The sequence below is a fragment of the Podarcis liolepis genome, assembly GCF_965112155.1.
Source record: "Podarcis liolepis genome assembly, chromosome: 2".
Taxonomy (NCBI): domain Eukaryota; kingdom Metazoa; phylum Chordata; class Lepidosauria; order Squamata; family Lacertidae; genus Podarcis; species Podarcis liolepis.
The window spans coordinates 32,320,017-32,341,997 of record NC_139555.1 but is presented as its reverse complement, the minus strand read 5'-3'; the positions used below and the strand labels follow the sequence as shown (position 1 = coordinate 32,341,997).

The window sequence follows — 21,981 nt, the reverse complement described above, 5'->3', positions numbered from 1 at the left end:
GGCTAAGGCTGACTGACGTGTGGTGAGCGTGGACTGGGCGGGGCCCCAGGACCCGGGCGTGGCCGTGGCGCTGTCAGTGAGTCGGGAGAGGGAAAATAGGGCAACGTGGGAAGCTAGGCCTCCTCCGACATCCTCCGGTCCAGCCGGTGGGCTTTTTTCTTCAGGCGCAAGGGCCACAGGGATTCAAGGAGGTTTGCATCCACATAAAGAGTCACAAGAGCGTTGTGGCACCGTTTAGGATGATGACACGACAGCCCAACTTCCTCAGATGCAATCCTAAGCATGCTTCTTTGTATATAATGAAAACCTATTTATACTGGCTTTTGACCCCTTGCAAGGGGATCCCAAGAAGAAAACAAAATAGGAATTTTTCAAATTGTGTATGTGTTATGTTGCTGTGTATGTTAATATATTTATTACAGGCGACTAAGAAAATAAGATATTCAAGTCTGAAAACATTTAGGCTTCTGCTTTCTCCAGTTGCTCCGATGGGAATTAAAGGGTGCTGCCAAAAGGAAAATACAAAGAATTGTAGAATTGGAAGAGACCCCAAGGATCATCCAGTCCAACCCTTTTTCAGTGGAGGTGGTCTGTAAGGGGATTGAACCCATGACCTTGGCGTAATCAGCACCACACTCTTAACCAACTGAGCTAAATGGAACGAGTAAATTAAAAACCATTAAAAGTCCAGCAGAATAAAAAATGTTTTTTGTTGCCTGCCTAAATGTAATCAGGTAGAGGACCGGTCTCACGTCTTTGTAAATGGTATCACTGAGTTTAATTATTCCAAGGTAAATGTGGCTAGGATTGCAGTAACCCTCACAATGTGTGTTTAGCCCACGTTATTTATACATCATCATGCATATAACACACTATAGAATGATGTTTTGAAAATAAAGGTCTCAGCCCCAAGGTGCTTGCAATATACGTTTTGACACTGGGGATGAGGAAGGGAGAAAAACAAAGATAATGAGGAATGTATGTGAGCAAAATTTGGTTGGGGTTCTTTTGGCTCCTTTTGGTTGGGGTTAAAACAACAGATTCAAGAGAAAGTGGGATGATGTAAGAAACAATTAAAATCTAGTATGCTCTAAAATGTCAGAGGGCAAAAGAAAAAGGTACTAAAATACAGTTTACAGGATTTTATAAAGTATAAACAGCCAAGAACAGGAATGAGCATAGCCTGTAACTTGTTAAAAACATTTACAACTGTTGTCTGTGAAGAAAATGACATGTGCTAAACGGAGTAGAGAAAAAAAGGGGGGGGCTTTTGGACTTCTGGGGAAAAGAAGAACAAGAAGAAGACTTATCTGTCTTTTTATTATTATTATTCAGAAGCAGCAGAGTGGTAGCGACAGAGGAAGGAAAATGATGGGTGTGTCCAAACTTAAGTCTTGTGATGTTCTGAATGCATTCCAGCCACTAGGTCAAGTCTGTCGCATGGGCGTGAAGCAGAGATTATGTATGTGGCAATTTCGCACTGTAGTCGGATTCTGCTTCCTTATTGCCTCTGCTGGAAACTTTCTGTGAAAACAAAACTCAGAAGTGCCAAAGGCATTATAGCCAAAACAAATCATGGTACTGATGCTGCAGAGAATTCTTTTGGGCAACTGGCGAGCTCAAATAATTTTTTTCTTGTTTTAATTCTTGAATGTTGAAATCTCATTCTCTAACTCTCTTAAGTTTGCTTAAGTCTTTTAAACTTTAAAGTAACCAACAGACTTTCTGACAGCTAGGATTGACTTTGTCTGTATCATGGGTAGGCAAACTAAGGCCTGGGGATGGTCCAGGAATCAGCGTGTTTTTATATGAGTAAAATGTGTCCTTTTATTTAAAATGCATCTCTGGGTTATTTGTGGGGCACAGGAATTCGTTCATTATTATTTTTTTCAAAATATAGTCCGGGCCCTCACAAGGTCTGAGGGACAGTGGACTGACCACCTGCTGAAAAAGTTTGCTGACCCCTGGTCTATATTAATGCTTGTGCAAGCAACAACGTTTATTATATTAACCGTTCACATGTGTTGGTAATTTGAGCTCCCTCTACTGGTCCTGCCAGAGCACTGGATATTCATATTTTTGCTTTTCATTCAATACAGTACATTTCTCATCACTGAATAGTTACATTTTCAAGGGAAATATCTGTAGCGCATGAGAGAGAACCTAATAAGAGAAAATGGCAACTACCTGGCTTTCTTGAAATGCCACAAACTGACCAGAAGGATATGGGATATGGGTGGGGTAGGCAGTTAAAAAAAAAAATGCAGGGAACCCAATTCGATGTTACTACAGGCCCATTTATGCTTAGGCTTTAACTTATTTAAAGTAATGCATCACTTAATAAAGCTGCCCCAAGCTCTTTCAATGTATGTATAAAGTAAGCATTGCGGTTCCCCAAGAAGACATGACATTAAGAATCAAAGAGGCCAAGTGACTTTGGGTGATATCCAATATTGCCTTCACAGACCTGCCCTTCCTCTCTAACTCTCCCTGCAGCCCCAAATTATTTTTCCTAGACTGTCCCCCAACCCTCCAAAGCAGATTTGCAGGGCATGTGTGGTGCTGCAGTGGGGAGGAGAGGAAAGGGAAGTTCTTATAGTAGACAGACACACTTGGATATCACCCTTTGCCTGCAACAACCCCAGCCAGCACACTCACCTGGAACAAAGTCCTATTGAGTTCAGTAGGGATTACTTTTGAGTAAATATGTACTGTATAGGATTGTGTTGTCAACTTTTTTGCCCAGGAGTGGTTTTTTGGCTTCATTGGCACTAAGTTCATGCCAATTTTAGCATAGTTTTATTATTTAATAGTGAAGCACTTTAAAAAGTTCAGAATACATAAATGTTGCTCATGGCTTATATTCCATCTAATCAAAAAGTGTGGCTTTTTCAATCATCAGCAAAGGACCCTAGTTTCACTTGCATCATGAATCAAGAGTAGAAAACAGGAAGCTCTAGGTCAGGAGGTGGAAAATGGAATCTTTCATAGGTGGAGAACTTTTAAAGTTAAATAAGGCTGCTACCCTAAACATGCCTACTCAGAAGGAAGTCCCTTTGAATTCCCAGGTAACATGAACACAGATTTCCAAACAGGTTGTATATTTTTTTTCTGGGTTTTCATTTCTGATTCAGCATTAAGGGGAATTACTTATTTAACAAAATTTATACACAACTTGATTGTAAGGAGGCATCTAAGTGGTTTACAAAAATATAGAATAAAAACAATAAAATTCTTGGTAAAAAAAGTTTAAAATATATTTTAAAGCAGGCTTCCTCAACCTCGGTCCTCCAGATGTTTTGAGACTACAATTCCCAGCATCCCTGATCACTGGTCCTGCTAGCTAGGGATCATGGGAGTTGTAGCCCAAAAACATCTGGAGGGCCAAGATTGAGGAAGCCTGTTTTAAAGCATTAAAATAATATTAAAATCCACAGTAGCTTCAAAAGCTACTTCTACATCTCTGGATAGTCTTGCCTAAACAAAAATGTTTTAAGCAGGCACTGAAATGGATACAGCGCAGCTGCCTGCCTGGTATCAGGGGTACAGTTAGACAACTGTAGCTGTAGTACTTCTTCCTCTCAAGCAATGAAGCTGCTGGTTGCAAAAACTAAATATGAGTTGCAGCAGTATCAATGACCTCAAGTGCATGTTCAGCAGAGTTTTCTGCTCACAATATTGCTGCTTGACAAGACTTAAGAAATCAACAGTGAGGGAAGTGATGAATGGAGAACAACCATGTACATATTTCTGCAGAAGCAGCAGTTGGAAAAGAGGATTGAGGAAGCACCAATGTGCTCACACAATAATCTAGGGGTACGCGTAAATTACCTTTGCTTCTTGCCTTTATTTCAAGTATATAGTTATCAGTGCTGTGCTGTAAAAGCGATTATTGCATTTTCCACTAGAGAGCAGCAAAGACTTGCAATTTATTTACAGCACCATCCTATGTATGTTTACTCAGAAATAACACTTTGTTTGTTGAGCTTACTCCTAGGTAAATCGGTATAGGGTGGAAGTATTATTGATTGATTGATTGATTGATTGCATGTAATATCACCTTTTTATCCAAACAGTTCAAGGTGCTGTGGTGCTCCCCATTCCTCATTTAATCTGCACAACAAGCCTTTGAGATAGGTAAGGCTGAGAGGCAGTGACTAGCCCAGTGTGCTTCATGGCCGAGTCAGGATTTGAATCCTTGTCTCCAACGTCCTAGTCCGATACTCTAACCACTACATCACACCCAAAGGCTGACTATGTAGAAGAATCCACAGGACTCCAAATAAAAATCAACAGGTATGGGGGTATATTAAATACCACTTGGAAGAAGTACCTTGGCATAATATGTTTTGGCTGGAGCTATAATGTGGCCTTTCGATTAATCACTTTTATTTTTCTTATTCACTCTCAATAATGCATGCTGTACCTATACATAAAGACTTTCAATCCAGTATTTTTGCATGGGCAATTTGACATAGGTGACTGTAAAGCAAGAATAAAAGCTGTCATTAAAAATCTAATGTTTGGAAATGGTTAAACACATCACAGGTAGAGTGTATTTTCAAGCTGATGGCTAGCAAGTTGAATATTTACCATTTGACTTATGACTTTTAGATCATTCGTACACTGGCAACAGTGAAGGAATCAGATTGGGAGAGCACATTCCGGAAAATGCACCATGATCCCAGAATTAGCTAAGAGTATGACATTATCTAAAGATGCATACCATGAGGTTCAAATTATCTGGTATGTTGCATGCGCAGAGTCTCAGTGCAAGATTTAATCTTTAAGATCATAATCGTGGATCAAGGTGCTTTCCTGGCAGTCATTCACAAGGAGTATTTAAGGACATCATGCTTGGGTATGTTGATCCTACAATCCCACTGTTCCAGGAGAAGGCCAGTGCATGATATTGTCCTAATCATATGCACTCCAGCAGCAAACCAGAGACCAAGATAATACTGTTAGAAGGTAGCTATCAGCCACTCCCACAGGGTCCTTGGCATTATGTCAGTAAGAGCTGTTTGACAGTGGAACGAACTCCCTTGATAGCTTGTGGACTCTCCTTCCTCGGAGGTTTTAAAGCAGAGGTTGGATAGCCACCTGTCATGGATGCTTTAGTTGAGATTTAGTTGAGATTCCTGCATTGCAGGAGGCTGGACTAGATGAGCCTTGGGGTCCCTTCCAGCTCTATGATTCTATGTCACCTCCAGTTACCCATGCAGAAAAAGTACCAATCCATGCCCAATGACAGCATGGATGTCACTCCTCCCCACATACAGAGCACAAGCTCAATCCCTCCCACTAGCATAGAACAGTGCCTCCCTCTCCAATGCTGTGATCACCCAAAACTCAATAGGCTTGTGTGTAGAAATCAGAGGTTCCTCTGCCAGCAGCAGGAGTGACAGCTTGGCCCCGCAATTGTGAGTGCCCGGGGCCGTGCATGCCAGTGCTATGCAGGGTGCATGGCCCTGGCACCGAAATTTGCCGGTGCCCAGCCCCTTCATGGGGAGTTTTGTGGGTGCTTGGGCACCCAGGGCCCCAGGGAGGGTTTGAAATGTGTTGGGGTGCTTCCACATATAAAGGTAAAGGGACCCCTGACCATTAGGTCCAGTTGTGACCGACTCTGGGGTTGCGGCGCTCATCTCGCTTTACTGGCCGAGGGAGTATGTGGCCAGCATGACTAAGCTGCTTCTGGTGAACCAGAGCAGCGCACGGAAACTCCGTTTACCTTCCCGCCGGAGCGGTACCTATTTATCTACTTGCACTTTGACATGCTTTCGAACTGCTAGGTTGGCAGGAGCTGGGACCGAGCATCAGGAGCTAACCCCGTCGTGGGGATTTGAACCGCCGACCTTCTGATCGGCAAGTCCTAGGCTCTGTGGTTTAACCCACAGCGCCACCCGCATCCCGCTTCCACATAGATAATGCTAATAACATTGCACATAGCATGTCTGCTCCAATTCAGCAGTAAAGAGCAGGTTTCATGGGGAAAGCACCGGGGCCAAAAAAAATAATTAAAAAAATGCTCAGACAGGGAGCTTTAAAGCACAGACCTGTGCCTAGAAATGTAGCATGAAAGCAAGTCTGGATGACCCTAGATCAGGGGCAGGTCATGCTCTAATCCAATAATAGGTCATGCTGCCAGAATAAGCAGCAGGTGGCTTTCACATAGGAGCTAATAGCCTTTCACTGCAGAAAAGGAAAGAGCAGAAAAAAATAAACAATGATTTCATTATGGTTGAAATGAAATGAGTAAAAAAACTTCTCTCTCCAAAAGTGACATGAAGGGTCTGTTCCCTCACAAGCCGGCTACCACATGGGCTGTGTACACACTATACATTTAAAGGACATTTTCCTCTTCAAATAATTCTGGGCACTGTATGTTGAGGGTTGCTGGGAATTGTAATTCTGTGAAGGGTCAACTACAGTGCCCATAATTCTTTGAGGGAAATATTGTGTTCCAAATGCGCTTTACAGGTATCATGTGTACTTCTGACTCATACCTCCGTCACTTGGAAATAATTATAAAGGGTTGTATCCACTGTTTCCATTTCCTCTCCTCTCCCTCATCCCACCCCACAATATCTTCCAGAATATGCTCCAGAGGATCCCCAAGCCTGATTTTGGGGAGTGGGGAGCTGGAGGGTACAGGAGAGGAAGAAGATGAAGCACTGGATATGGCCCTCTTGGGTCTGAAGAGAGTCAAACTGCACAGTCTGCAATGGAAGGCTGAATTTTGGTCTGACTAGAAAAGAGGAGGCTCCTCCAAATTATTATTTATTATGTTTTTAGATATGTTGTAAACTGCCCAGAGTGGCTGGGGAAACCCAGCCAGATGGATGAAGTATAAATAATAAAATTATTATTTATTATTATTATTATTATTCCTTCAAATCAACCTGAGTTGGGGGACAGCTAAGGACCTCTACTGTACCACTAGAAATCTGTGAATACCATAAGTTATCAGGATTTGGTTGCGCTCTCCGCATAAATCGGATTTATTTCTAAAAGGGTGCTTTATTACTTGGTGCCAATGGCAGCTTCAGTGGGGCATGGATTTCATCAGGACCACAGTGTGTAGGTGGAAATGGTTAATCCCCACCTCCAGATACAACTATGGTAAGCAAAAGCAATAAGGACTCTTTTTACAGTTCTGGGTGAAAAATACTGACAGATTATTAGAAATGGGAAGTCTGCATTTAGGAAAATCTGCCATTTTAGGTTTTTCTCTCTGTTAAAATGATAGGAAGGAAATACATACACTGGATGTACAGAGAGAGAGAGATGGTGGTAACATTACTTTTATTAGTAGGAACAGCCACACTGAAAATGCTGGTACTCGTGTGTCTGGAATCACAGCTTGAGTGTTAAAGGGCAGAGGATAAAAGGATCAAGGGCAACCACAGGAAGGAGAAAAAAAGACCAAGGATCAATCCAATTATTGGATTAAAAGACAAATGGCAAAAGGCTGAAGTACAGTACAAATAAAGAAGCAAGCAGCGAAAGGATAAATGAGGTGAAGATACTAAAATTATATCAATACTATGCAATGTGGAAAGGTGACAACAAACAGCTTGTGAGGATGCTAAAGACGGAATAGGATCCTGGTGATTCAGGGTGCTTCCAGGCTGCTAGTTTTGAGTGGGATTCAAGAACATGGCAGCAAATTAAAGTTAATATGGTGCCTTTGCTCAACAAACCTGCTTCCCTCCAAAACTTTTTTTTCTCTCTTTGCAATAAGGAAAGTGATGGGGAAATTCACTGAAAGTATGACATCACAGTTGCTTGACATAATGTTTTATTGTAAGTTGCTTTGGGTTGCACTGGGAAAATAAAGTAAACAACAACGTGATTAATTAATCCATTAATGGCATATAATCTCCCTGCAAATGCATCAGACTGCATGCTCAATAAATAGCTGGTGTTGTCTAGTCTCTTCACAAACTTTGTGCGTGGGGAGAAAATCAGGATGAAAATACTCCCAGTCTCTAGTAGGATTGACAAACCCTTGGGGCCAACCTGAAGTCCTGAGGTCTACCTGGTTGCTCCCCCCTCCTGGGTAACAGTGGGAAGGCTTGAAACTCCAGGTGGGTGAGAATGCCTTTAACGTACCATTATTGTTATTGCTATTGTTATTCCTTCTATGTGCTGTAGAGGGAAGTGAGGGGCAGATGGGGCTGGTCAATCTGGAAAGGTGGCCCATCCAGGAAAAGGAAAACTCTGATCCTAGACCTCCGCTAGGGAGAAGAAAATGCTAAGGAGTAAAGCCTACACAAATCTGGAATGGAGTCCCCAAGATGGTTGGATGGTGCCTTGTACAGCTCCTGCTGCAAATCCTACAGCCAACTAGTGCCCAAGCATATTGCTGTGCTTTACTTTGGACCATATCAGCGAGGCCAGCAGGGGTGGCCTTGTCATCTGGGAGCCCAGGACCTCCATACCCACTTTTCCGAGAACACGTTTCCGAGCACAATTCAAAGTGTTGGTGCTGACCTTTAAAGCCCTAAATGGCCTCAGCCCAGTATACCTGAAGGAGCGTCTCCACCCCCATTGTTCAGCCCGGACACTGAGGTCCAGCGCCAAGGGCCTTCTGGCGGTTCCCTCACTGCGAGAAGCCAAGTTACAGGGAACCAGGCAGAGAGCCTTCTCGGTAGTGGCACCCGCCCTGTGGAACACCCTCCCTCCAGATGTCAAAGAGAAAAATAACTACCAAACTTTTAGAAGACATCTTAAGGCAGCCCTGTTTTCGGAAGCTTTTAATGTTTAATAGGTTATTGTATTTTAGTGTTTTGTTGGAAGCCGCCCAGAGTGGCTGGGGAAACCCAGCCAGATGGGCGGGGTATAAATAATAAATTGTTGTTATTGTTATTGTTATTGTTATTGTTATTATTATTATTTCCAGCCATGCGCCCTGGGGAGCTTGTTGCAGTGCTGCTAACTTCACCCCCAAGGCTCTCTCAATTGTCTGTCTCAAGACAGACGGATGCCAGCAATCCAGTCTGAGAAACTTGTGGAGCAGTTTTTGAAGCCGGAGGCAGATGGCGCCCAAAGCGCCAGGAAGTTGTCCCTGCTTTGCTAATAAGCTGAAGACCTAAGGCAGCTAATGGGTATGGTGAGAAGGGAATGTACCTGAAGGAGTCCCACTGTGAGGCTGGGCTGTAGCCAGGCTGGGGGCTGTAGTAGCGACAGTGTTACCACAGCCACCAGCACGAGCGGATTCACAACGGCAGGCAGACAGGTACGGGCGCACAACTGGGTGGGAGAGATGGCTCAAGGAGACCCGGGGTGCTGGGGGAAGAGACAGAGATGTCTCAGAGGTCATAAGGTGTGGCAGAAGCAGCAGTGCCGCAGAAGCTGTCAGAAAAGGGATGTGGATGACAGCGTGAGATGAAGGCAGGAGAAGATTTATGGAATTAGTGTACTCAGAGGGCAGTGTGTAGGCATTTGAGGCAGGGAGGGAGGGGTGTCTAGCAAGCACATGGGCATTTGAAATGTCTCTAGGGAAGCGAAGTTCACCTTCGAGATAACCATGCCCCATATAGGCCTGGTCAATCACTTCAGTCTGCAGAACTAGAATGGTTACAGGTGACACACTTCAGAACTCTGCCCATTGACCACAGGTAGGTGCCTTAACTGCTCTTTTTGGCACATGCTAAAACCATATGTTTAGGCAAGCCTATCCAGATATGTAGAATGTTGACAAGGGTTTAAATCTTGTTTTTAGCTTACTGTTGATTTTAATTTTTTTAATGCTTTAAATGTTTTCAACTGTTTTTACTGAAAATGTCTCATTCTTTTTGGAAACTACTTCAAGAGATTTTTTTTTTTACAGTCAAGCAGTACAGTGGTACCTCGGGTTAAGTACTTAATTTGTTCCAGAGGTCCGTTCTTAACCTGAAACTGTTCTTAACGTGAAGCACCACTTTAGCTAATGGGGCCTCCTGCTGCAGCCGCACTGCCGAAGCCCGATTTCTGTTCTTATCCTGAAGCAAAGTTCTTAACCTGAAGCACTATTTCTGGGTTAGCGGAGTCTGTAACCTGAAGCGTATGTAACCCGAGGTACCACTGTATCTATTTTTTGTGAAATGAGTAAATAATGCAATGCAGTACAATAATATAACTATAAGAAACTCTTGCTATTGAAGCTGTAGCAGGGATAGGGAACCTCTCATCAGACTCAGCCAATATAGTTAGTGGTCACAGGGGCTGATGGGATTTGGAGTCCACCGACCAATGAAGGGCCAAAGGTTCTGTATCCTTGATATATATAGGGACTGGAATGGCCATCTGTAAGGGAAGCTATAGTAGAGCATTTCCTGCGTATGGGGGTTGAACTAGATGACCTTTGAGGTGTATCTCTCTCTATCCTATGAAAATGTGCACTTTTCTGAAAAGCTCTTTGAAGTTTAACATAATAAATATAATTTAGTAAGTATATCAGAAACATGTAGCCTATAAATGCTTACAAGGTTGCATACTGTTTACAGTAAAATGACAATCAATCAATCAATCAATCAATCAATCAGTAAAGTGTACAAAAACTTGATCTGTAACTACTCTGATCCTAAACACACCAAACTGAAAATAAGGTTTCTGTTAGTTTCAGTTGGTACGAACAGTGAAATACATAATCCTCATTCAGGCATTAGGTCTTATATGCAATATGGCCCCTCTGTATTACTTGGAAAGTGAAATTGCCATGTTTCAAGTTGAACAATTGTAATTAGTATCTTGGGCCTTGTGGGGGGGATAACTTTCACATTTATCTGCTCAGTGTCGTAATTTTGTTATGAGAACATATGGAAATGCCTGTAAAACCAGATAAAAGTTATGAACCAGGCTATATCCATATCTCAGTTTCTGTGTAAATTGGAATACACCTGTAATATAACTCCTTTCTAACTGACTGTAATGTTTCTATATTCTTCAGTGCTAAACTGACTGTATATGCAGCTATTTGGCACATTTGTGGGACCACTGCTGTGCTGGTTATCCTCTGATGTAAGATGAATAGTGTGTGTATACTGCGCCTAATCCACTTAACTGATGGGTTGTCCTCAGTCTAATACTGCATAATGCTGCAACAGACTGAGACTTTTTAAACCCTCCAGACTTCTGCCATAGCAGGATTTAGATCTTGATCATATCGCTGCTTTCCTATTGCAGTAGGACAATGGCTTCAGTTGCTGAGCGGACTTTCATCGCCATCAAGCCTGACGGAGTACAGCGGGGCTTGGTGGGAGAAATTATCAAGCGATTTGAAAGGAAGGGATTCAAACTGGTAGCCATGAAATTCATGCATGTAAGTTTCTGTCGAGGTATTGCCAAGCCTTGTTCTTCTGTTGCAGAATTGCCATGCGTTGTTTATCGGTCTGTTGTGTCAAAGCGGACTCTGAACAGAAATAAATTTGAAGTAGTCAGTTTTGAACTGCAGCACATTGCAGCCTCCATAGCTATGACCCCAGGGAGAGTCCACAAATATAGGTGGCTGGGTTGATGACCTGTCGATCAACCTATACATACCCCTCAGCAGTACATAGCATAATATCCAGTTCATTGCATACAGAGTGCATTATGGTGCAATGCCTAGAACCCTGGCCAAGGGTGGTGTAGTGGTTAGCATGTTGGAGAGACCCGGGTTCAGACCCCCAATGAGACATTTGTAGTGACTACAATCATTTGCATAGTTACCTGAGGAAAATCTCCATTGAACTCAGTGCTGCTTACTTCCGACAGCATAGGTTCAACTTCTAAAACTCACTGAACTGTAAGTTTAATAGGAATGCAAACAGTTTTGCAAATAAATGTTTCCATTGATCCTGCTAGCACGAAGTATTCACCCCTCCAAGGAAGAAGTACCCTCCCAAAAAAGAAAGAAGAATCTGCTTGATTCTCAGACTTCCTCTATATTAATCCTTATTCACTGATTTCCTCTATATTAATAATGTCACAAACTGTAGTAAAATTCAAAAGCCTCCTTATCGCCTCATTCACTTGCCAGAGGGTCTGTCAATTACCCTGGAATTTTGGCGGCTATTGTTATGATTCTTGCTCTGAAATAAATGTTCTGGAACTGTGCTGTAGCCCCATTTCATTCCTGCTCCACTACACCACTGATCCAGTATTTTACAATATAACTTAATATTTTGGATCCTTTCCAATATCTAGCAGAAAGTAAAGCCACGCTGAGTACTCTAATTTTAGTAAGCAGCTGTCCTTAGTCGGAAAGGTGTGTCCTTAGAGGTATATTTTAAAGTTAATGCTTCAGATTTTCTGGGAGGTGCAAATGCGTTGTTCAATTAACTTGAGTGGAAATCATCTTGCCGAATGAACCAAAATAAATATTGTTTAAAATCTGTACTAGCCAGCTAAACCAATATTGTAATAAAGTGCCAGGGCCAATATTTGACAAGCAAGCGTGCAATTTAAGGATTAATACTACTCTTGTAGTTAATTTTATTTGACATAAGATGCTCTTAAGTTCTTATGCTAAGCATTTTATTCCTGCAGGCCTCTGAAGATCTTCTCAGTGAACACTACAGTGACCTGAAGGATAGGCCATTCTTTGCTGGGCTAGTTAAATATATGCACTCTGGACCTGTTGTAGCCATGGTAAGTCTTCAGCAAATAACCTTGATTTCTTTAAAAAGCAAATGAACTTTATGCAGCAAGCACTGAGAAAAGAGATGCAGTTTGGTTGCATCTTCAGAATATATGCTATATGTATTCTTGTGGAAGGAAACAAAACAATATGATTGTTCTAAACCTCTGAATAATAATAATAATAATAATAATAATAATAATAATAATAATAAATAAAAACAACAACCTCTGATACTAATAATGGACAAGGCCACAATATCACTAAGAGCCTAACTTCTACATTTTTATGTGGAAGTGCTTCCATTCCTTAAATAGAATAAAAATTAAATAATGCCCAGATTCAAAATATGATTAACAAATGTAACACAATGTGATTGCCTAAATAGAAAGTAAAGTTCTAAGCAAAGACTGCCATTTTAATATATTTTCAAATGGAGAATTTCAGAGTTAGCAATATTAGTACTACTAATCATGATAATTAATTAAATTTGTATATCGTCCTCCAGCCAAAGATTGCAGGGAAGTTCACGACACAAAAATACAAAATGAGAACACAAAACGCATAATGAGAACAAAAACCAACCAATAACGCCCTCCCACAAACACGTTTAAAAGGGCATGGAATGTTAATCAGCCAAAGGCCAATTAATTGATCTAATTGTAACCCCAGATCTTTGAAAGGTTGGCAAACTATGGCCCCATTTAGATAACCACTATTAGAATCTTATCGTCACATAGCAATGAAATAAAAATAAGCAGTGATCATAGCAACTACACAAGTTACATGTGCAAAACTGCACTGTTGCCTTGGGATAACTCCCATCGTCCCATAGCAATTGCTCGTTAAAAGTAGCAACTGTGCAGCAATATTAACGAGTGTAAAAAAAAAACCCCTCCCAAACCTCTATCTTCTTCTAGATGAGCAAGGCCTGCGAGAATTACAAAAATAGCTGCCTTCCATTCAGTGCTTTGTCCAAGCTCTGATGCTGCCGTTGTCACAGCATCTTGCTACCTGAGAAATGAAAACTGCATCTTATGCCCAGACCATCCTAGGCTCTGCCATCTCTCGGTTCTAACAGTCTGTCCATACTTGATAATTCACAATGGATGCAGGCATCCAAATTATGACTGTGGGTGGGCATGGTGGAGAGGTGGAGAGACTCAAGGATATAGAAATCAGACCCAGCCACAGTTTATGTGCTTCTGTATAAGTCAAAGCGTACACCTGGAGTTAGGGGCCTGCTTGAATTAACAGTTTTTGAATGGAAATAGATCTGTAAATGTACTCTGGAACCTGCAGTGTAAGCCTCTTACGTCTACATGTTCAAATTAACCCCAATCATTTGGTTCAGATTCTACAAAACAGTACTGCCACTGTACAGTTCAATTCCTTATCCCCCCCCCTTTGTTGTAAAAGTGGATAAGCACCCATCAGCAACAAAAACTGCTGGCAGATTTGAGCAACATGTCTTCTTGCTAATTGTGAAACTATCTGTATGCTAAGCACTTTAAGATTATATTGAAATAAAGCAATGAGTTTGAAAGGTGTTACAAGCAATAGGGGTTGAAAACAATGTCAAACATTTTTTTTTCTTTAGCACTATACTTGCATTGGCCCATAATGTAGTATTTTGCCTGTACTAGTTTAGAAAAAATTGGTGTTTTACTGTCTGAGAAGAGGAGGAACAAACTTCCTTCGGATAAAATACACAAAATGAAACGTTCACAAGATAGCAGAGCTTTTATGACATGATGGTTTGTTTACTTTTCACACACACATTATTTAAGGGACTACATGAGCACGTTATTTATGTTTGAGTGGTAATTAGAGAAAAATCTAAAATGTGTGTCTGACTTGTTAGCCCTCCATTAGTGCAATGGGGAAAACATTTGCTGCTTTGAGATTCTAAACTACTGTATGCCCACATTATGTTCAGAGGAGAGATGCAATGGAATGCCTGTGGAGTCATACCTTGGTTGATGAACGCCTTTGTTGACGAACTCAGACATTTTGGCTCCTGAATGCTGCAAACTCGAAAGTGAGTGTTCAGGTTTGCGAACGTTCTTTGGAACCCGAACGTCCGTTTTGGCTGTCGGCATTGTTTCCGGGGCCAATCAGCCAATCGGAGGCCATGCCTTTGTTTGCAATTGTTTTGGAAGTTGAACCGACTTCTGGAATGGATTCCGTTCGTCAACCAAGGTACAACTGTAAATGTTCATTTATGCATCTGTGGCCAGAGAGAGAGAGAAACGGAAGATGTTGTTTGCTGTGTATCATTGTAAAATTTGTCACTTACTGGTTAGTAGGGATAATATGTTACACATAAGGTATCATGTTTTCTCTAGCAATCCAATACAGTGGTACCTCGGGTTACAGACGCTCCAGGTTACAGACTCCGCTAACCCAGAAATATTACCTCGGGTTAAGAACTTTGCTTCAGGATGAGAACAGAAATCGTGCGGCGGCAACGGGAGGCCCCATTAACTAAAGTGGTACCTCAGGTTAAGAACAGTTTCAGCTTAAGAACAGACCTCCAGAATGAATTAAGTTCTTAACCCAAGGTACCACTGTAGATGAGATAATAAAATTATAACACAAGTTGGGATCCAATGTGTTGGGGATCGCCTCTGTTAAAAGGTATCCCTCTACCTGAAAATTTGCATTTTTGTGATGGCTATTGGTGTTTAGCAAATAAATTTGGCTGGCTGACTCACCAATATACACAATGTAGCAGCACTCAGCCACAAAAGCAGAAGGGGATCCCCCCCCCCACAGGCTACCAAATGAAATAGAATAGCTCATAGTCAGAGTAAACTGTACTGGATGGAACAGATGGACCAGTGGTCTTGCTAAGTAAGAGCCAGCTTCATGTGTTCCTGTGAGCAACACATGCATTCTGGCCATCTATGTCCCATGAAAACCAGTAGGGCTTAAATGGGCATAATGCTATACTATACTTGGTTCTGGTCACGGTCCATACAGGCCTAAGGAAAGCTTCAAAGCTTAATTAGTTACAACCAAATTCTAATAATTACAGCTGAGTCAAAATTTCTCATAAGACATTTTTCTGATAAATCTTCTGAATTCATTCCTTTTTCTCACCCTAGAAGGCCACTTAATACCATTTCCCCAAATTTCCTCAAGCATTTTATAATGACAGCCTTTTGTTTGTTTCACAATGTCCCAGAACTATGGATAGATAACCTAGGGAATTATGGAGGGTGTAAAATGGTGACCAGGCTACCAACCTAGGGGAAAAAAAGATTTAAAAAAAGATTTAGGTTAAAATATTGAAACTGTTCTAAATTACACTGCTAGTGGGAAGCCATACCCTTAAGCAAATGTTGGAAAATTTCTCCCCCTCCCCTTGGAAGAATTTTGTGAAATGGTCCCCTGCTTTTTCCTCTGTCCACTGATGGGGTAAATTCCGAGAGGCTGTTTGCACACTGCTGTCTTATTCACACGGTGGTGGAGTTGGTGAGAATATTGTGATATAATGACTTTTACTCTTTTACTGCAACAATCGTTTTAATCTCAGTTCTTTGGTTGTTCAAGGTATGGCAAGGCCTCAATGTAGTTAAGACCGGAAGAGTAATGCTGGGAGAAACTAATCCTGCAGATTCCAAACCTGGCACAATTCGTGGTGACTTCTGTGTGCAAGTTGGCAGGTAAATTCCGAATTGACGTCTTACAAAATGGAATTGCTAACTAGTTCTAGTCTACATGCAGTTAGGACACAAATATTATATCTGTGCATTACTATTATTATTATTATTATTATTATTATTATTATTATTATTATTATTACCGTACAGTACTTTTCTGTGTATTAGACAAGGATTTTTTCGATGAAGTAATGTATAAAAATAGGGGTCATCTTATACATGGGTAGTTCAGAGGGGGGGATGGGGGATTGGTTGCTGCCGCGAGCAGGAGATTGTCAGCGACGGTAGTGCATGTGATAAGTGTCTGCATCAAGGACTTTTATTGATTGGGCGGGCGATAGGCAGCCTCTGGGGGTGAGCGGTCAGACGTTTGTTGGCTTCTGGAAGTGTTGTTTAGGCGGGTGAGTGAGCAATCCCCTCCCCCCCAAAAGCAACCCTGGGCAATCCTCCCCCCAAAATGCTCAACAACTCTGTGCAAAGAGTTATACATGGGGGCGTGTTATACACGGAAAAATATGGTACTACTACTACTACTACTACTACTACTACTACTACTACTACTACTACAGTCATACTTGGTTTTCGAACAGCTTACGGTAGTTCTCAAACATTTTGGCTCCCAAACACTGCAAACCCGGAAGTGACTGTTCCGGTTTGTGAACTATTTTTGGAAGCTGAACATCCGATGGGGCTTCTGATTGGCTGCAGGAGCTTCCTGCAGCCAATCAGAAGCCGCACTTTGGTTTCGAAACATTTTGGAAGTCAAACAGACTTCCGGAACAGATTCCGTTTGACTTCCAAGGTACGACTGTATTTTTAAAAATACATTTGGAGTGTAAATTAATAGTTATGACCTGAACAGCTGGTGCTTCTCATAGTAGCTCCCCAACATTACAGCAAGCCTAACATGCCCCTGCGTCTTTTGCCTTTTTCATTGTCTCAGTGCCTGTATTTGCCATAGTTCCTCCTGCGACATTTCCTTATGCTACTGCATGTGATGGCCTTGGGGCAGCACAGGTTATGGAGAGAGGCTGGCCTGCTAAAAGCATCAAACACTGCTGTTGTAGCACCTCAGAGTTCCTTTACAAAGAATACATTGTGCGATATTGTTTTTCCCTTTGAGCGCCATAGCCTTGTGTAACAAGTATCATTATAAAAACTTTGGACTGTGGTTTAAATTTAAGACTTGGAAACTTTGCGCACAGTTTAATATGCCCCTGTGGGAAATAAACACTTTGTCTTAGGAGGGTGCAAAGGAGTGGAAAAGAAATAGCTTGTTATAGTAGCAAACAATTACTGAAACACAAGGGTTTCACGTTACATCCAGCAAAGACACTTCTCTGTTGCAGTATATGCACAATTACGGTAATATGGGGGGAGGGGTTATTGTCCATTTGTCAAAACATTACAGCCAATAAAACTATTATTTCTATGTTTTTCTGATTGATTACCATAATGATCAAATTCTTTTCAACTTTATTGCCCTTTCAGAAATATAATTCATGGCAGTGACTCTGTAGAAAATGCTGAGATTGAAATCAACCTATGGTTCACACCAGAAGAAATTGTCGACTACACAAGCTGTGAGCACCCATGGATCTATGATTAAAAACTTGTGTATTCCTTTGTTATGTTTATCTGGAAACAGTTCCTACCTCCAATATCCTCTAAAATTGTTTCCCCAAATGCCCTGTGTGATTTATAAATGTTAATTGTATTTGTTGTGCTGACTGAAGGTTTTATTTAACTAAACTGGAATATACTTTTATTCATTAGAAAAGTAAATGGGGTGAGGGGCTGTTGAAGAAGAGAACACACTTTTGCTCTCCTTCAGCAGTTATCAAACGCACATGCTTAATTTTATTATATTTACTGTACTTAATGGAGTCAACCATTACTTTAGGTTGTTCATATTTATGAGTTTGCAAGATGAGAAGGGCTGTTTAGGGCAGCCCTGTTTAGGGAAGCTTTTAATGTTTAACAGACTATTGTATTTTAATATTTTGTTGGAAGCCGCCCAGAGTGGCTGAGGAAACCCAGCCAGATGGGCAGGGTATAAATAATAAAATTTTATTATTATTATTATTATTATTATTATTATTATTATTATTACTACTACTACTATTATGAGAAGCTATTGTATACAAACCATTTGCCACTGAATACGTTACACAAGTGATAAATAACATACTCCTTCAATGGATCAGCAGAGCGGCTCTTCTGTTTCACCTTAAAATGCCAGGTCATGAATGCAGCAATGCAAATCATTACACTACAGTGTAATTTAAATATGGTGTAATCACAGCATATTGAATACTTATAGAATGTAATCTATTTGATTGATTGATTGATTTCATAAAATTTATATACCACCTGACTGTAAAAAAACCAACCCTCAAAATGGTTTACAAAAAGAATAAAGCAATGAAATTATCAGTAAAAACAATTATTTAAAACATACAAAAAATTAAAACCAGTAAAAAACTAAAAACAGATTAAAACACACACCAACATTCTAGATATCTGGGTAGGTGCCAAAAGTGCACAGTGAACGTGCTTGTCTGATATCAAAAGGCAGGGAGTTCCAAAGTGTAGATGCTGCCACACTAAAATATTGAGTGCCAGTTCTACAGACTGAAGTGGTTGAATTGGCATATAAGGTGATCTTGCAGGTAGACTGGTCCCCAGTTGCTAAGGGCTTTATATACTAACAGTTTGAACCTGGCCCGGTAGCAAATTGGCACTGAACACAGGTGTTATGTGCTGGCAAAGTCTCACTCTTATCAGCAATCGTGCAGCAGCATTCTGTGCTAACTGCAACTTCTAAATCAGGTGCAAGGGAAGCCTCCCAAGAGTACATTGCAGTAATCCAGCCTTGAAGTAACCAATACCTGGACTACTGTGACCAAGCTTTCCTGGTCCAGGAATGGGTTGTTGCGCCAGTTGCAGTTGGTAAAAGGCACTGAGGCTACCTGAACCTCAAGTGACAGAACTGGATTCAGAAGCACCCCAAAACTGTGAACCTCTTCCTTCAGGGGGAGTACAATCCAATCAGGGCAGGCAATTAACCCAATTTCTCAGACATAGGACTTACTCACCCACAGTGCCTCCATCTTGCCAGGGTCCAAGCTGAGCTTGTTTTCCCTCATCCATCTCACCACTGCATCCAAGCAACAGCCCAGAGCCTGTATGGCCTCTCCTAATTCAGATGCTATAGAGAAATAGAGCTGAGTTATGTTATGGAGAAATAGACCCTGCCCTAAAACTCCCAATGACTGCTCCCAGTGGCTTCATGTAAATAGTAAATAGCATTGGAAATAAGATGACTGTCGTGTGGCAGCCCATAACATAGCTGCCCAGGGAGCTGAAAAGCACTTTCCCAATGCTACTCTCTGGACTCTGTCCCCAAAGCAGGATTGGAACCACTAGAATACTGTGGTCCCAATTCCCATTCCCCAGAGCCAGTCCAGAGGGATTCCGTGGTGAATGGTAGCTGACAGGAGATCAAGAAGCAGAAGCAAGGTCACACTCTCCCTGTCCTGCTCTCTGCAAAGGTCATCCATCAGGGCAACCAAGGGAGACTCAGGCCCCTGACCAGCTATTTGTAACTAGTTGATAGTAGTTGCTCTAGCCGAAGGGGTCCAGAGTCAATTTCTTTAGGAGCTGCCACACTTTAGGAGTTGCCCCTTTCAAGGCAGCAGGGATGATCCCTCATACAATGAAGTGTTAACTACACTCTAGACCCAACCAGTCAGCTGCCCTCTGCTAGAATTAGTAAGCCAGGAGGGACAGGGGTCAAGGGGACATGTGGTCAGATGTATTGCTGCCAGCACCTTGCCCACATCAGCGGATTGCGTAAGCTGACAGTGTTCCCACAACACATCCTCAATAGCGGCACTGGATAAAACTTAATTGTAACAAATATTGGCAAATTTTAAATGTTGGTTTTGCTTCTAGTGGATACACATGGGTTGCGGTATCAATTTGAAAATAAAGCTTTATACAGATGGTTATTAAACTCTTTTATCCCCTCTAATTCTAACTCTGCTCATAGGCCATTTTAAGGCAAGATTAGTATAGATGCTTATGAAATGCATTATGAAAAAAGGCGATTAATACGAGGGACATTCACTAAGCTGTGCCTCCTGTCACTCATTTCTATTACTCTGTTTGTTGTTGGAAAGGAAGGCATTGTACAGTATTGCTTCTTAATTCCGTTGAGCTTCATTACATCTGCTTACATGTTTCCTTATCTTGATTACATGAGCTACAAAAACTTAATTCACATTATGTATCACAGTTAAGAAAGCAGACAGGCTGCTCTACAGGATGATTGGCTTGTACGTTTGAAAGCTCAGATCATGAATTATAATTTCTCAACTCTGAGCATAAGAAATCGCCTTACACCAGGTCATTCCAGTAGTGTCTCCTCTGATTGGTAGTGGCTCTCCAAAGTACTGACAGAGGTCTCTTCCATCATCTGCCAGCTGGGATCTTCAGCACATGAAATCATGAGCAGTCCTCCCCAAAACTATGTTCCTTTCCACAGTGCAAACCCCAGTTTAGCATGTTTAATGATCAAATACATAGGATTGTTTATTTTCTCTCTCCACAAGACTTAAAAGTAGCTGAAGATCCACCTGAACTGGACCCAGGCTACAGCACTGCAAGAAAGGGTGCTAACACTTTCGCCTGCCCAGTTTCCCCACTAGAAATTACATCCATGAAGCTGGTATTAGTATTGGTGGTGGGGGATGGGTATCCTTATTACATGTTCCTGCCTCAACTGGTATTAATAGAATCTTTTGCAGGAGGAGGGGAAGAGATTTTCAGCAAGGAAATTGTGAAAAATAACTTCTGTCCTGAGGGCCTGATCTACTTGGGGATGTGTGGGTTCCTTTAACTATTGGTAGGTGCAGGAGAAGTAATGGATCTCCTTTGTAAATAAGTCAATTTGAGGAGTGATTGGAGGAAGTGGTTAAAGGCTGCAACATGTTAATGGGAGCAAAAATACCTCATGAAATTATTACACTGAGAAGCCTGTGATACAGTGGAAAGCAAAGTACATGCTTGGGCTTGGTGGAAAAAGCAAAGCACATTATAGCACAGTTTACATGTTCTTGGCAAAAAGGCAGAGGACTTTAAGTTGCGTTGTTTAAAAAATGGGAATCCCAGACAGTCTGCTACAAAGCATGTTTTATCTGATTTTATCAGCTTCCCCTCTGCATCAGAGAGGCAGGCTTGTACTGATGGGCTCTCCCTAGCTAGAGCAGGTGGAGAACCTTTTAGGATCCACGGGCCAGATCTTTATCAGGATCTGCCTCACAGGCCAAATCTGACAGGTGGGCAGGAGCACCCACCTGTCAAAATCCCTATCCGCTCCCATCAGCCCCCTGGCCCCATGCAGATTAAAATCCCTTCCTTGTATCCAATAGAGTAGTCCTGTTGTTACCTACGAACGTGACTGAGGCTCCAGCCCCATCCCCACTTCCCTGGAAGCAAGCCCCACTGAATTCTATAGGACTTACTTCTAAGTAGCGGGCACGATTAGGGTTGCCCTATATAACTCAGGTCCATTCATTTCAACGAGTTCTGAGGATAAGCAATCTCCGGGTTGCTTTGTGCTGTACTGTATATTGTTCAGACTGTTTCCTCCACTGACTGGAGTGGAGAAAACACAGAAATGCTGCTGGCATGCTTTCCCCCTCC

The 21,981-nt window shown here is 41.7% G+C and overlaps 1 protein-coding gene and 1 long non-coding RNA gene across 6 annotated transcripts; one reads left to right on the top strand and one right to left on the bottom strand.

The window, feature by feature from the left end:
• The first annotated feature begins 27 nt into the window (after positions 1 to 27).
• NME1 (NME/NM23 nucleoside diphosphate kinase 1) lies at positions 28 to 18,468 on the top strand. Of its 5 annotated transcripts, none has more exons than XM_083487297.1 (6): positions 28 to 3,816; positions 4,077 to 4,296; positions 11,170 to 11,305; positions 12,514 to 12,615; positions 16,163 to 16,275; positions 17,764 to 18,468. In XM_083487297.1, exons 3-6 carry the CDS (start codon positions 11,177 to 11,179, stop codon positions 17,879 to 17,881), a joined length of 462 nt encoding a protein of 153 aa, XP_083343423.1. In that variant the 5' UTR covers positions 28 to 3,816; positions 4,077 to 4,296; positions 11,170 to 11,176; the 3' UTR covers positions 17,882 to 18,468. The 5 variants fall into 5 exon arrangements, with proteins under 5 accessions (XP_083343423.1, XP_083343426.1, XP_083343427.1 ...); XM_083487300.1 differs by lacking the exon at positions 4,077 to 4,296 and having other exon boundaries at positions 40 to 146; positions 2,903 to 3,068; positions 17,764 to 18,335; XM_083487301.1 differs by lacking the exons at positions 28 to 3,816; positions 4,077 to 4,296 and adding an exon at positions 5,702 to 8,090 and having other exon boundaries at positions 17,764 to 18,335.
• Positions 11,323 to 21,970, bottom strand: LOC310699450. Its single transcript, XR_014522084.1, has 3 exons — positions 21,801 to 21,970; positions 19,363 to 19,471; positions 11,323 to 11,393 (listed from the first exon to the last, which is right to left on the bottom strand). It is a non-coding gene; the product is annotated as an uncharacterized lncRNA (long non-coding RNA).
• Between the last annotated feature and the right edge of the window lie 11 nt (positions 21,971 to 21,981).